At 42.2% G+C, this 14658-nt stretch overlaps 1 protein-coding gene across 5 annotated transcripts in view; it reads left to right on the forward strand.

The window, feature by feature from the left end:
- Positions 1-14658, forward strand: part of DIS3L2 (DIS3 like 3'-5' exoribonuclease 2) — a 200361-nt gene that overhangs the window by 8880 nt on the left and 176823 nt on the right. For 4 of the 5 annotated variants that reach the window (XM_068953694.1, XM_068953695.1, XM_068953698.1 and 1 more), the window contains 2 exons: positions 12616-12774; positions 13076-13218. In XM_068953694.1, coding sequence (XP_068809795.1) covers positions 12616-12774; positions 13076-13218 — 302 coding nt within the window. Of the gene's footprint in view, positions 1-11824; positions 12041-12615; positions 12775-13075; positions 13219-14658 lie in introns of all 5 variants that reach the window. The other variant, XM_068953696.1, reaches the window with a different exon arrangement.

The following is a 14658-nucleotide window of genomic DNA, read 5'->3' on the forward strand; positions in this document are numbered from 1 at the left end:
GGTTTTTTGGGTGTTAAGATTTGGTTAAAATTCCTTGCTAGAAAAAGTCTTTTCTGAAGTCCTCTGGCTTGTTTTCTGTTTTTTTTGTTTGTTTTGATCAAAAATGCTAAGGGTTTTCCTGCTTCAATCAAGAGTTAGTCATCAAAATTTCTTTTCAGGCTGATTACTGACTGATATTCCTGAACTAAAAGGGCTTACGACTCCTTTTCCTTGAGGACAGAAACACTAGCTGTTTCTGCAGCCATCTGTCTGTCACATGCTAATAGTTGAGATTTGCACGGCTTCTACGTGGAACTTCATCTTAACTATTTGTGAAGTATTGCTTTTATCAGTAAGGAGCTTAGACCAAGCTGCATGTTTTATTTGGGACAGTAAAGTTTCAGTTGCTTTTTGGGTATAGTGCTTCTCAGCCTTGTTGTTGAGGGAGTGTTACTGTTAAATAGCACATTCCTGAGTCTGCTGGAAAGCCTAAAAACCAAATATCTGCATAAAAGAACTACCCGCTAAACACGGGGTGCAGCATGATCTTTGGAAACATCCATAGATGGCTGGCTCTTCCAGCCATATTAGAATTTTCAAGGATCTCAGGAGCCCGAGTACCTGAGAGACAGTGGGGTGACTTTATTGGTGCCAAAAGCTTGGGTGCAGCAGGATGCTTGTGTTCCTCCAAAGGCTGATTGCTATGAAATAAGTTCAGATATTGCAGGCCTGGTTGCACAGTCGGTAGCTGCAGACGCCCTCCTCACGAAGAACAGCACCACCAGCTTTGTTAGGTAGCCTCCTGAGGCTCCTCTCACTAAAAACTTCACAGGTTTATGATGTGATTGAGGTATCTTGCCCGTCTGTCAGGGTCAGCATGCCCCCTGAGTAGAAACAGAGAGCTCCTGGGTAACAACAGGCCTCATCTGCAACAGCAGATGATTTCCATGGCCTTTTCTGATTTATTGTCTCTCTGACGCTTGGCATTTTATGTGCCCAGCCTGTGGTACTTAAACAACTTGAGCAGCTTCCACAGAGGAGCCTCTCTGGCAATCAGGCTGGTGTTTAGCATCCTAGCTTTAAAAAAAAAAAAAAATTGGTGCTGCTGGATGGTGTTAATGAGTTTGTGGCTGCAACTCTTGACATTTGAAAGGTGTAGGACAGGTAAAGGAAGCATTCTGAGAAGGCTTTTTCCTGGGTGTTTGATGGGCACAGCTGGTCAAGAAATACCAGGCTGAGCAAGAAGGCAAAATCTCAGGGGTTTTGTCTTTCCATCATATACTTGATTTGTATTTGCCTTGGTTCCTCTGAGGGAAGTCTCAAGGAAGAACCACAACTTCTACTTTTCTTTTTTCATGAGGCAAACTTAAGATAATGTTACTTTCTAGTGTCAAGCCTTCTAGTTCTTGCGTGGTGAAATTCAGCACTTAAGAATGCTGTTATCTCCCTATCTGACACCAGTAAATGTGAGCCAGCAATGTGATAAAGGCCATAGAATCAGGTCAATAAATGGAGAATGCTGGTTGCTGTGGAAATCTTTTAAATGTCGATAATCTCTGCCAGGTCCAATGTAATGTTCCTTAGATGACGTTAATCATAGTAATAAGATATGGGAGAGGAGGGAAAACTGGATTTACTGTATGGCCCCATCTGAGAAACACATGAAAAATAGGATGCTCGTTTCTCTAATGGTTTAGTAACGTCATCACAAACATAAATTTCTGTGTTGCTCTTGATAGAAAAAAATGTTGCATTCCTGAATCTTGTGCAACGGTACTGTTTTTGGCTACGAACAGCTATAGCATGTGAGTTAATATCTGATGCATTCTCTCTTGGGGAGATGAGACCCTGCCCTTGCAGGGACTGTGTTTTTGTATGTGATCTAATAACTGTCTTCCATGCCCATTACCAGAGTCTTATGTACACTGGTGCAACGGGACTGAACTGTGTAGCAGAAGCCCTTACATTTGGCAGCAAAGTTATTTTATCTTCATGAAGTAACTTATTCCATGTGCTAGTGCTCATGTGAAAGTGCTCATCCATGGAAACACTTTTTTACAGGTTACAATTAACCTGTTTTCTTTTTTCCCCTATGTTTTTTCTTCTCTTTTTTTTTCTCAGCTCCAGTCTCTGGTGTTAAGGCTTCGTTATTTAGCTCAGGTAACTAGAGCTGTCAGTCTGATGCCAGTCCCAGGAAAATAATAGGCTGATACAAGAATTGATTTAAATCTTTAATTCATGCTAAATTTGTTCTTTAATGTGAATTGGCAGGAATTTATGTAATATCCTGTTGAGCTCCCTCAGTATCCATTTTTAATAAGATTACAAGTTTGTTGATGATAAAGGTATTGATGCCTAGTGTGGATATGTTAGCATAACAGAATCACAGTGCATGTATAATGGTTTAAAAACTGTTCAATTGAAGTAATTAAATGCAGCTATAAATTGAGAATTGTAACCGACAGGTGTGTCTGGTGGTTCTTACAGGGTCATGTTCTGAGTCCATGCTGTTTAACGCTTTTGTCAATGACCGGGAAGAAAATATACAAGTGTGAGTTTTTTGGATGACTTGAAGACTACAGGGAGTAGTGAGTAACGGGGGCAGTTACTGACAGCTGTCTGGATCATTTGGCAGACTGGGAGCAGGTGAAACAAAATCCATTTGTTGGGTCTGTGTAAAGCCACACTAGCAGTGCTAGGAGACCAGTGTGGGAAGCAGCAGCTTGGAAAAAAGTTTTGAGCTTTTGATCTATTAATCAACTGAACATCTTCCTCCTGTGAAACTTGGCCGAAAGGGGTGTTAGTATGAGCATGGGAATTGCAAGATGGAGTAAGGACTGCATATGTCTTTGGCACAGCAGCAGCAGCTTCTGCAGTATTGTATCGTGTGGTGATGCCCTCTGTTCAGGGAGCATGGTGATGAATTGATGAATACTCGAAGGAGAGCCACAAGGAAGATTAAAACACTGGGATCATGAGTGAATGATTTGAGGAACTCTGCTTTACTTATCAAAGAGATGCTAGGGGGAAGGGAGCTTTCAGTAAATTGCTTACATGGGTAACAGATGTTCAATAATAGGCTACTCAGTTGAGCAGATTATGATATAATGCATTTGAGGCTAAACAAATCCAGGCTTGAAATAAAGTGCAATTTAACAGTGAGGGTAAATGACCATTGGAACACTTTCACCAAGGGTTGTGATATATGGGCTGTTACTGGCAGGTTGAAAAGCCTTGATAGCAAATTCTACATTAAAAAAAACCACTGAAATTCAAACGGGAATTAATTTGAGAAGGCCCCTGTCCTCTGCTATCCATGAGGTCAGCACACCCTGATCAGCTCAGACCTTTTGTTCTGAGAATCTCCAAAATGTCTCTTTCACCATTGGTACCAAAGTAGGATGGGTGCTTTGCAGCTGGCTTCAGTGGCTAATTGCATTTCTTCTCCAGACCTTAATTACTGCAGAGTTCTCACTGCTGCCCAGCTCTGCAGCCTGTGCTTCTGCCTCCCTTGTTCTATGTGCTACTGTCCATCTGTTGCCCTCCCGTCTCCAGCCCCTTGTTGACTAGCTCCGTGAAATGCTGTGGGATGCATGCCCCTATCTCCCTCTTGTGGGGAAATCCAAGCTACGGAGAGATGAAACTTGGCTGGGGTAGGATGAAAAACACAATGCTGGAAACCTATTGCATAATAAGTCTTCTGTGACAAAAATACAAATTTCTGGAGTGCTCAAGGAAAATGTCAACACAAGCAGCTGCAGCCCATGGATGTATGGGGCAGGTCATGCCTTGGAAAGTATTTTGGGCTCTCTACAGATACAAGCTGTCAGCAGTGATGTGTTTTATTCGGTTTATTTTCTGAGACATCTTTTCTTCTGCAATCCTAAGGACTAAGAACTGTGCATCTGCTGCATTGAATGGGTAGAGCGTAGGGTACGGTTCTTCAGCAAGCATCTTATTCTGCAGCACACTTGGTAACCTCAGGATCCGAGTTTCTGAAAGCAGTTTCCTTGTTTCTTCATCTGCTAACATCTTCTGGTACGTTAGCACCTCCTGTCAGGTATTCTCCCTTTCAAGACCTCTTGGCTTCCTCTTATCTTCCAGCCACTTGCTTTGCTCAAACTACTGAAGCCCAGAGAAGTCAGAGAGAACTTCAGTATTACGTTTGTTGTAAGTGTTTTTCTTGAAGTGTTGAACAAGCCTTTTCAAAGCATAGTTGCTACATAAAACAGAAGAATACTGCCAAAGATGACTGGAGAGAAAGCAAGGATAAGGAGGCAGTAGAAGCAGCATCTTGAGGTAGGAGTGGAAGCTGGAGGAGTGCAGTCATCAGGCGGAGTAGGTGGTTAGGAGGTCACAAGCAGGGTGGAGCAGGTTCACAGAGAGTCCTGAAAACCAGAAGAGCTGTATCCCCTCCCTGACAACGCCGCTCTGCTGCTGCACACAGCTGGAGCACAGTAATTATTTTGATAAACTTTTAGTCTATTGCTACTAAATGAGTTTCGTCACCAACCCTTAGTTCGGTGTCTGGAATGGTATCTTTGGCTCTTGTAGCCATATAGTATTCCTGTAACACAAACCTTGCTGAAGAATTGAATAAAACTGCTTTTATTGCCTGTGAGTTACTAAAGTCAAAATCCTGCAGCATCAGGATGCTTGGAAGTGTTTTGCAAGATGAGGAATAGTGTAGCGGGCACATGATCTTGGCAATTGGGAGCAGTTTCTGCAGTATTGTTGTCCACAGCAAAAATAAAGCGTTGTACTTTTTTCTTCATCTCAATTTTTCAAGGCATGGGTCCTTTCAGAAAGTCGAAGTCAGCAAGAACACTTCCATTTTTTCCTTATTCCGTATTGCAATCTAAGGGCATGCAGCACAGTAGCTTTAAATAAGCACGTACGGCTTAGAGGAAAAGGGCAATGGCAACACCATGCAGAGTAGTGAACTGAGTGTGGGTCTGGAAATGGGTATATGTCTCTGTTACTGACTTCCTGTGGCTACCTCCAGCTCTAAATGGGAATGTTTCTTCCTTGATGGCACTTTGTAAGATTGCTACAATGTCTGAATTTTTACAACTAATTGGAATGGTGTGATCTCCTCCAAAAACAACTCATGGCCCTATGAACTCGCCTACAAACCAGGAGAGTCTGTTTCCCCTTTCTGGGGAGCAAGGTGCATTTCTATACTCGGCTTGTTCCCCATGTGGACAGTATTCTCTCTCTCTCTGCTTTTTCTTCCTTGGATGTCCCAACTCTGTTTGCAGATGGACATTGTGGAGAAATAGCAAAAATGCTTAGGGAGTCTCCTTCTCCTAGGAAGGCAGGGCCAGAGGTGCCCTCTGGGTTTGTTCCTGGGTGCACAATGCTGGGTGCTGGGTTTCCTGGGTGGCTCACAGCCTGACCATAGTCCGGGTGCACAGTCATGGTCACGCTGGTGCACAAGCTGCTACTGTTAAGTTCAACTGGGTTCCTTGTAACCAATTAGGTTGCTGCTAGAGGAACCGGTTGCTTTGAACAGCTTCTAAAATCACATTTAAGAGCTGTGTGGTGAGGCCTTCATGTTAAGTGCTGTCTTCTCGTTTTATTTTGATTTGTCTAGACTATGCAAAGTTCCAGCTCAGATTTATGCTGTGGCTGAGCCCTAGTGGCCCATCATAATGGGTCGATTAGTGGGAACTGGTGGGCATTGGAGATAGTTCTGGCAGCAGAATTTCAATACATCATCCCCTTAGTTCAGGACATTTGCATAGACTTTACATTTTGGCTGAGCCTGTGCATGTAAATGTAGGTCTACATTGTTTCTCTTCTTTGAATGACTGTTTAATTAACTTTAAACTTAATTATGCCATCTGCCAGCTGCCTAAAACCCCTACAATACTGTCATCTTTTTCCACTTCCACCAAGATATTTGCTTGCCTGGAAGTTTGTCCTACTTTTAAATTGTTCAGATAGTTTCAAATCATGTACATCGTTAATTATTTTTGAAGAAGATTCACAATACTGTTGTATAAACTCCCTTTAGCTCTGTAGTATAGTCTTAAATAGATCATAGGAAGAAGTCAGTAGAAGTACATTTTCCTTATGGAGTGTGTTGCAGGACCTTCAGGTTAAGATTCTTTGAGTTTACCTGTAATTCAAGAAGAATCTTTTTTTTTTTTTTTCCTATTTGCTCGTGACCAGCAGAATGTGCTCTTTGACTTTCTCTTAGACCACAGAGTGAATAGCTGAAATTTTGCCTACCTCTATCTCCAGAAAGTCTCTTTGCTGCAGTGAAACCTCACTGAACTGATACATGTAAAGATTTGGAGACAAAAACTGCAATGAATTCTTCGATTCTGAGCTCGGTTAATGTTGAAAGCAGCGTAGAAGCACAGCAGTTCTTCGTGCAGGCTGGAATGCAGCTAACTTCACAGGGAGCGTGGTAGATGGTTTTTGATATTGCTTGTGTTATTGGGGCGCTACCACAGAATTTCGCTTAATATATCTTGCAACGAGTATCGTTTCTCTTCCTGGTACTGAACTCTTTCTCTAATCGGCCAAACCAACAGCTGTCTTTGTTCCTTTTAAAACAAAACAGAACAAAAGTACTTGGCTGTTTACCGTTAGTGGGGCGTTTAATCTCTTAAATCCTCACGATATTTTTTCAAAACATAAATGGCTGGTTACTTCTGACCTGTCTACGACCAGTGTTTTTATTGACATAATTCGCATTTGAGATCACCACTTTGGTGTTTGTTGTTTTTGCCTGTGTGCAGTAATTTGATTCCAGATATTATAGTAGTCATTTAAGTTGCTTTGAGGTATACAACAGCCATACCTCAGCTTTTCCTTTTTGATAAGGAGTTATTTTAGAGGCTCCTTTGAGCAGGAGAAAATACCAAATAGCTTTTAAATTGCCTGTTTAAGCATATGGTAGGGGAAGACATGAGGATCCTAGCAAAACCTTCCTGATATAAATGCAACTTTTACTGGCAAAAGCATGCTTTTGCTAGTAGAGTTTATTTGACTTTGGAGAATGAAATAAATAGTTGCCTGGTACAACTGTGTCAACACTAGGTTTGTGCCTATCCAGAGCTAGCAGCTAAAAGCTGCATCCCAGATAACTTGTCAAGACTGACAGAGAATGAGATTCACAGAAGCACCTGGGATGGGTTGTTAGGGTTGTTTAGATTTGGTACTTTTTCGATTCTAGGCATCTTGGCCAAACAAGAGTTTCTGTAGGCTCAGCTTTTATGTTGAGACCGTTAATACGTGCTGTTACACACCAGCTTCCGCAGTAGCTCTCAGAGTTGTAGTTAGAACTCTTCAGGGAGCTGTGTGAAGAGTATTCATTTGCTAAAAGACTAGATGTGACGGGTTTTAAGATTTACTTTGCTGACCGTTCCAGGATCCCAAAGGGTTTGAATGTGCAGACCGGTGTAGTAATGTCTTGGGCTCTTGCATGGTTAGCCTGTAATTTCCTTGAGTCTCTAGTAAAGATGAGAAGGAACGTATTTTGTTCAGCTTTCTTGCTGTGCTTTCTGGCTCGAACAGGAGCACAGGACTAAGCAGGGGCTGGTGTCAGAGTCATCTCATTGCCTGTATTTGGCTGATTTCTGCTTTTGCTGGGAGGGAACATTGGGTGACCCTTCTTAGGGTAGTTGACGTGCCTTATACTCATGGATGTATCCTCATAGTGTTTTATTAAGCATGCAGCTGGGTTGTCTTGAAGAATTAAAGGTCATGGAATCTCTTGGAAGGTTTTGAAGAAAATTGTTTTAAGTCATTGAAATCTGTCAGCAGTGAAGCGAAACACTAGAAATACGGACAAATATTTAGTAACCGTGTGTTGAAAGAGTCTCATTAGCTGATAACAAATTGTTCTATTGCATTTTATCAGTTCCGTGGATTTGCTTCTGTTTCTTTTCACGCTTAGACTAACTGGAGAAGGGCGGGTATTTGAAAGATCCCTTTGCATAGCTAGATTATGATCTAATACTGGGAAGCAATGAAAATTTCCTTAGCAGTATCAGAGTTAGTGGAAGAAGTATTGGACCACAAACAGTAAATAGTAGATGAAAATGTTTTGAGTTGAAAAATTTACAGAACACTAAGGGATATTGTTCCCTTCAACTGTTTCAGCAACGCTTTTTTTTTTTTTTTTAATGCAAAGGCAACAAATACGTGTTGAGATAGCTGTCAGTGGGGTGAGATCCCTGAACTTGTGGGGTTGTTACCAGGTAGCCACGCAATTGATATGATGCTCTGAGACACTTCTGCCCGTACCAGGAGAGCTGGGTTAAATATAAACAATGTAGACGCTAACAGAGCTGTAACTTCAGTTAGAGGTAAAAATGCCTAGTGATCAAGTAGGTGCGCTTTGACAGGAAGGGGGAAAGCTATACTGAGATGACCATATATTAGAATTTACTCAGGTCTCTCAAGTAAATCTAGTTCATGCTGGATCCTGGGTGGGAGATGTGCAAGGATTCATGGATGTGCTAATAAAAATTTAGTAAGAAATATTTTCCTTCTGTGCTGGTAGTAATCAAATGATTTGGCAGGTTTTAGAGGGCAGTTAGAAATGTTTTCTTTTGGGTAAATCAAATTTAGGGTCTTGGTCCTTTCTATAAAGCAATATGTGTGTTTTAATATTCGAAATAAAGGCTTAATCGCTAGTTCAACACTTTAGTTGATTTAGGTGACCATGTAGTTGATCAACTGACTAATGCATTTAAATTTAAGTAAACGTAGAACTTTTCAAAACCTAAACTATTGAGTGATTTTGCATGAACTGTCAAAAAAATGTTGATTTAAAAACATCCAGCTTTCCCTCTTACTATAAGCCAGATCAATTATTCTGGGAAGCTGCCTGCAAGAATTTTTTTTCCCAAAATATGGAAAGAGCGACAGTCATGTAGACTTGAAGACCAAAAAGCACTGCTGTGTGATGTCATTGTTGGTTGCGACGGCGACGAAATGTGATGCTTTGGATTCTAGACTGATCTCCAGTGCTGCCCTGCACATGTTCAAGCAGAATTGAACCAACCAGCCCTGCCTGTACCCAGGATGCTGGACTTTGAGCCCCTGCTCAGAGTCAGCCTCCAGCTCCACCCGTTCTGCTCCTTTTCCTGGCAGCCTACGTCAGGGAAAAAAAGTGAGTCACAGATTGTAGGCTGTTCTGAAAGCCCAGGGAATGCCACCCCCCTTTTTTTTTTTTTCCCCCCATGCCTCTCTAGCTATGAAGTTGGGAGTTATGTGTTTTCAGCTCCCCAAAGTGCTTCTCCTTGGCTAGATTGAAGTGGTTTCCTGCTCCGCATATAGGGTTCCTAGGTGGTTCTGTTTAGGGGTCCTTTGGATATCTTTGTAGGGAGCCTCCTTGCCTAGTGTAGGTGCCTGGATTGTTTAAACCTAAATCTCGCTCCAAAGGACTTCTAGATACTCTGACATTTTCATTACCTGAAATCCCAGAGAAATGGTAGCTGAATCCTCAGAGAGCAGCTCGGCATCGTCTGGGTAGCCAGATGAATGTAGCAGAACATGTATTTGCTGTGTGTTGTAAATAGGTCTGTGTCTTGCTTGCATTAGAATTCCTCTGCATTCAATCTTAGGTAGTTCTACGCAGGCATGTGTTGTCTGGAGCTCTGTGGATGTGTCTGCCCCCTAGTTAGGATATGTCAACCACCCTCAGCTCCCAGCCACCACACTTTACTCTCCCTTCTATTAGAGTTGTTTTCCCCTCCCTCCTTTTTTTTTTTTCCAAATCGTTCCTTCTGCATCGGGATGCAGTGACCATTTGGCTTTCTTCAAAAGAAATTGATCCAGCTTTCTAATCACAGATTATTTTAATGTGTAGAAATGTTTGTTATTGTTTTGTGATATCTATGTGTTGCTCCTCATCTGGGAAGATTTTGGTATATCTTATAAAACACCCAACTATAACACCATAGAAGAAGTAAGACTTATGATGCACCTGGTGATGGAATACAGTTTAACGAAATTTGTGGTAGGTTGTGGCAGGAACTTTAGTCTCAGTATGCTATGCTATCTAGAGCGTTGTCAGGTTACAGCTTGCTTTTTAGAATGGTATCTATCCATCAAAATATTAACGCTGGGCATTCGGAGGTTGGCAGTAGAAAAGCCTATTGTAAGAATTATTTCTAATTTCCAATTTCAGGGACAGGTGTATTACAGAGAAATGTTGAAACAGAGGGGCAACCTGAAGTTAGCTCTTTTTTCTTTTAAACAGAAAGAAACAGAAAAAAAATACACTCATGCAGAATTTCCTGTGTTCCGTTTGACTGCTTATCGTGACAGTTCTCTGTGGCCTGATACCAGGGGGTGTTTCTGGTTGGCCATGAACGTCATGGCCAGCGTAGTCAAATACTTATGCAAAGTGGCTATGTGTAAACCGGCTTGCAAGCCGGCTATGTTGAACTGTTGTTTGTTCATCTGCGTGAATTTTGTCTGTTAGTGTTTGTGTCATAGTCTGAATGGATGAGAAAGACCCCTGGAGAGCGACCTGAAGTCTTAGACTTCCTTTCAGCGTGGAAAGGTGCTTCGTTACATTTTGCTGTTGCTGTGCATTGTTTTTGGCAGTGGTGGCTCAGGACTTTCCGAAATGATAGACACAACAAGTGCTGCTACAGCTCTGCTCTGCCATGGCTAATTCTTACCCCCAGCTCACTTCCAAACTTACTAGATGCTTTTTGCTCCTTTTTCCTATATTTTAATTTTCTGCTCTCTTTTTTCCAGCTCCTCCCTAATTACATGTTACAATGTAACCACTTTTTTATCCCAAGTTCTTTAATTTGTAGTAGTATTTTCTGTGACTTGTTGCCATAGAAACAATGGCTGTGGAGGACCTCAGGAGCTCGAGTAATTCGTTTCACTATCTCAAGGAAAAAACGACTCTTTTTAGACCAACCTTGACAGACATCTCTCTCACCTATTTTTAAGAGCCTCCAGCGATGCCGATTCCATGACCTCTCTGGGTGATCAGTCTGGTGCCCTGCTGTTTTAATGTTTTTCCGAAGATCCAGCCTCCTTTTCCCTTGTTGCAGGTTAAGGAAGATTTCTTCATCAAAATGTCACTGAAGAACTTAGAGAGCCAAAGCTGTTGCCAATTCAAATGCTGTTCTACTCACGTCTCTCTTGTCCATGCTTTTAGTTTCAGTATCTGTTTTGACCTTGATCGCTTGACCATTAGGTCATTTGCAAATCAGCTAATTTTAATCCCCTCTCATGACGTGATCCGTACATGTAGTATCGTCTCTTTTACATCTGTTGAAATCCGAATCTGTGGCTTAGCTCTTGCTGTGTTACAGTTGCAGTCTCTGTTCCTACTTCCTCCTCAGACAGTCTGTGCTATCAAAGTGTATCCACAGAGTATGAAAAGCTTGCTCATGTAGAAAGAGGCCAAGCTATGCTACCCTTATCCTTATCTTTGCTTAACACATAGGCTCCCTCTTCGTTTCGGCATCCGATTTAGAGATACTGCTCAGGCATTTAATCTTCTCCTGGGCTGGTCTGAGGCAATACCTCAAGTTGTCTGTCTTCCTATCATGTTTCCTCCTCTCTTGAATTAGGAGGATCCCTCCTCTTGCTGATTTGTCTGTTGTTGTGTGTGAAAGTTGCTCTCAGCCTGTGACTAGGTAGGGCAGCAGTTTTCTCTTATTGTACCATATTATTAAAGATTTCTGCTGAAGTAAATTTTTTTTTTTTGCCTTTTCTTCCCACTGCCACAGTTTAACTCTATGAAGCAATCAGGCATTTGGTTTATGAAAGATACCATACATAGAAAATTTGCCTTGTAACTTGGATAGCCCCTTAGCAAATAAGTTGGCATTGTACGTTTTCTGACTTGCAGGTACAAGCTTGGACCCAGGGAACGTAGCCAGGAGGGGCTGGAAGGCAAAGCTGTGATGACATGTTCAGTATCCAGGTGGAGGGCCAAGAGGGCAGCTGTGTTGCGTTGCATTCCAATGTGCTGATCCGTGGAACAGCATTGGCATAAGCTTTGGAAGCTGCTGCTTGCTCTCCTGGCTGTAGGGAAGGGTCTGAGGTGATGGCAGGGAAGAAAGGGGTGAGTCTTTTCAGAATATTTTGTATGCTCGTGGCTTATTTTGAGCAGGCTGGATGCTTGCAACCCTGGCAGTTCTTCGCATTTCATTGTGTGCAAGGACCTTGACTGGTTCTGCCTCTGGTAGCCCTAAAGTTAACTAGTCCAGAGTGTTTTGTTTTGATTTCTTCCCTCTCCCTCTGCCCTGAAATACTTAAGTTCCCTGTGACTTGTGTTTAAAACTACATTTTCTCACTGTTTGGGGGCTTAACGAGATGGGGTTTGGAAACAGTTTAACAGTTTCACATTTTATATGCTCTAATGAATTTCCCAGGATTTTGGAAAGATTGTCTCTAACCTTAATATAGTAATTTCCAGAGTTTTGTTTATGCTAAAGTAAGTTAACAGTCGATTAAGAGGCATGAAGAGCCAACAGATTGCAAGTGAACTAATGAAGATGTCACTTCTTTTGGGTAAAGAGCATGACACAATTGTGACTTGTACTGAAATGCTGCAGACTGAGTGTCACTGGGACCACAAGCTGGCAATGGGGTTTCCCCTCCTGTCCCCCATTATTTCAAACCTGTGTTTGATTTCAGGTGCAGAAAAGAGAGGGTTTGCAAGGACCAGAAACAACTCTGAATCCACAAGAGCTCCCCAGAACTTCGATAGGAAGAGGCAACTCTCTGAATCGCAGGCAGAAACAATGAACAATTCAGACAGCAGAATAAATCCTAGACAACTGGGAACTCCCAGAGGTATTAAAGCAGAGTGCGTACACGCTTCAGGAATAAGCTACCCTGAAGCATGTACTCAGTGCTATTAAAAGACGGGCTGGGATGAATGATCTTAACTCTAAAGTGAGCTGTAAAAGACTGTTGATTATTTGTAAAATATGACCGATCCAGGCATTTTGCTATTCGGAAGTTGGGTGCCAGTATTTCTAGGCAAACTGTTCTCAAAAGTTCTACTGTCAGTACAAAGCCTCTGTACAGCTGCTGTTAAAATACATAGAAAAATTTGGTTGGCAAGATAACACTTACGGATTTGTGTTTGCAGGAGGATCCTATGGTGCTGCCCTAACATCAGGTGATAGAAGGAATCGAAATAAACCCACTCGAGGGCGGAAGAAGAGTATATTTGAAGCCTACATGTCAAAGGAAGATGTTTCAGCAGGATTGAAAAGGGGAAAGCTAATTCAGGTGCCTGGAACATAGAATGACCTTGCTTTTGTGATAAGCCTGTGGAAATTATAGGCATAAATGTCATTTGGTGGCATGACAAGGAATTGATATGCCTCTTGGAGATGCTAGAGGAGGATTCTCCTTTTTCCCCAGGAGGTTCTAGAAATGGAATGAAACCTTTTATGTTCACCTAAAGTGAACTAGATTGTGACTTGGCTGCGTGTTCAGATAAATTCTTGATCCACAGATGTGATGCACTGTAAAGATCTCATTGGATGATCATGAAGTCATTTATTGTGGAGACTCTTCCTCTTACAAATGACACTCTAAAACATAGCAGAGGCTCTGAGAACTCAACTGAACTGGAATAACAGTGAATAAGCAGTCCCTGTCTTTGTCACTTTAAGTAAAAATGAGTGCCCTTAAGAAGATATTCCTTGCTGAGGAATTCCTCATGGAGAAGTTGGTTAGTCCTCAGCAGTGAGGTACAGGCACCTCCTATTTTTGGTCTGTTTTTAATCAGCTCTTCCCAGAAGTCTCCCTCCCGCAAATCAGGGAGAGTGATGGTGCAGGTAATGTTGTGTTCCCTATGATCTTGTAGAGCTCTGCCTACCAGGGCATTGAAGTAGTGTTATGAACTCCAACAGAACTGGTTAGAATAACATAAGAGACAGTCATGCCAGATCCTTGATTTACTTGCATAACGTTGTTTTTACACTTCTGTAAGATAGGGCTGACCCAGGTAGTTCTCAAGCTGTCTTTAATGGCAGCGTATGTTTTATTGAAGTAAGGCACAGACAGCGGACGGAGCAGGTAAGCCCACTGAAGTGCAGAAAATCCGTTGCCTGTGTGCTTATGGTCATTTGCCTTGAACAGCTGGCAGTAAGCACGTTCTCCTTTTTCAGATTCTATGCCTGTCAAAGATCTGACTTCACACTTTTGTTCTGAGCAGCAAAACTACAGCCATAGTTAGGCAGCAAATCTCCTAGTATCTAGCAACATGTGGGGGAGGACCTGCCATTTGTATGGATAGTTGGATCTCAGGAGGGGTCTAGCATAAAAGCAGGCAGGGCTGAGGCTCACTGAGGGATAGGAGAAATACCGTTGCAGTACAGACCTCGTCGGGGTGTCATGTTCCTCCGGACAGACTCAGCATCCCTGTGAGATCAGATAGGCTGGGGGAAAAAAGGCAGGCAAGAGTCAGTGAGGGCAAGACAGACACTCAGGCTGTCCTGCTGAGGCATCATTTACCCAAGCATGCACTGATGCCTTGCTCTTTAAGTAGCATTGTGATGCTGTTAAATAGTGATACTTATTTTCATCAGTAGGGTCACAGTTGCGAATGGCATCCCCTACCTTTTTGTCTAATTTCCTGTTATAATTACATAGCAATTCTTGTATAATAATGCAATATAAAGGCATAACTTTTGGAAGTGTGGTGAGAACTCCACATTTAAG

The sequence above is a fragment of the Struthio camelus genome, chromosome 9 (assembly GCF_040807025.1).
Source record: "Struthio camelus isolate bStrCam1 chromosome 9, bStrCam1.hap1, whole genome shotgun sequence".
Taxonomy (NCBI): Eukaryota; Metazoa; Chordata; class Aves; order Struthioniformes; family Struthionidae; genus Struthio; species Struthio camelus.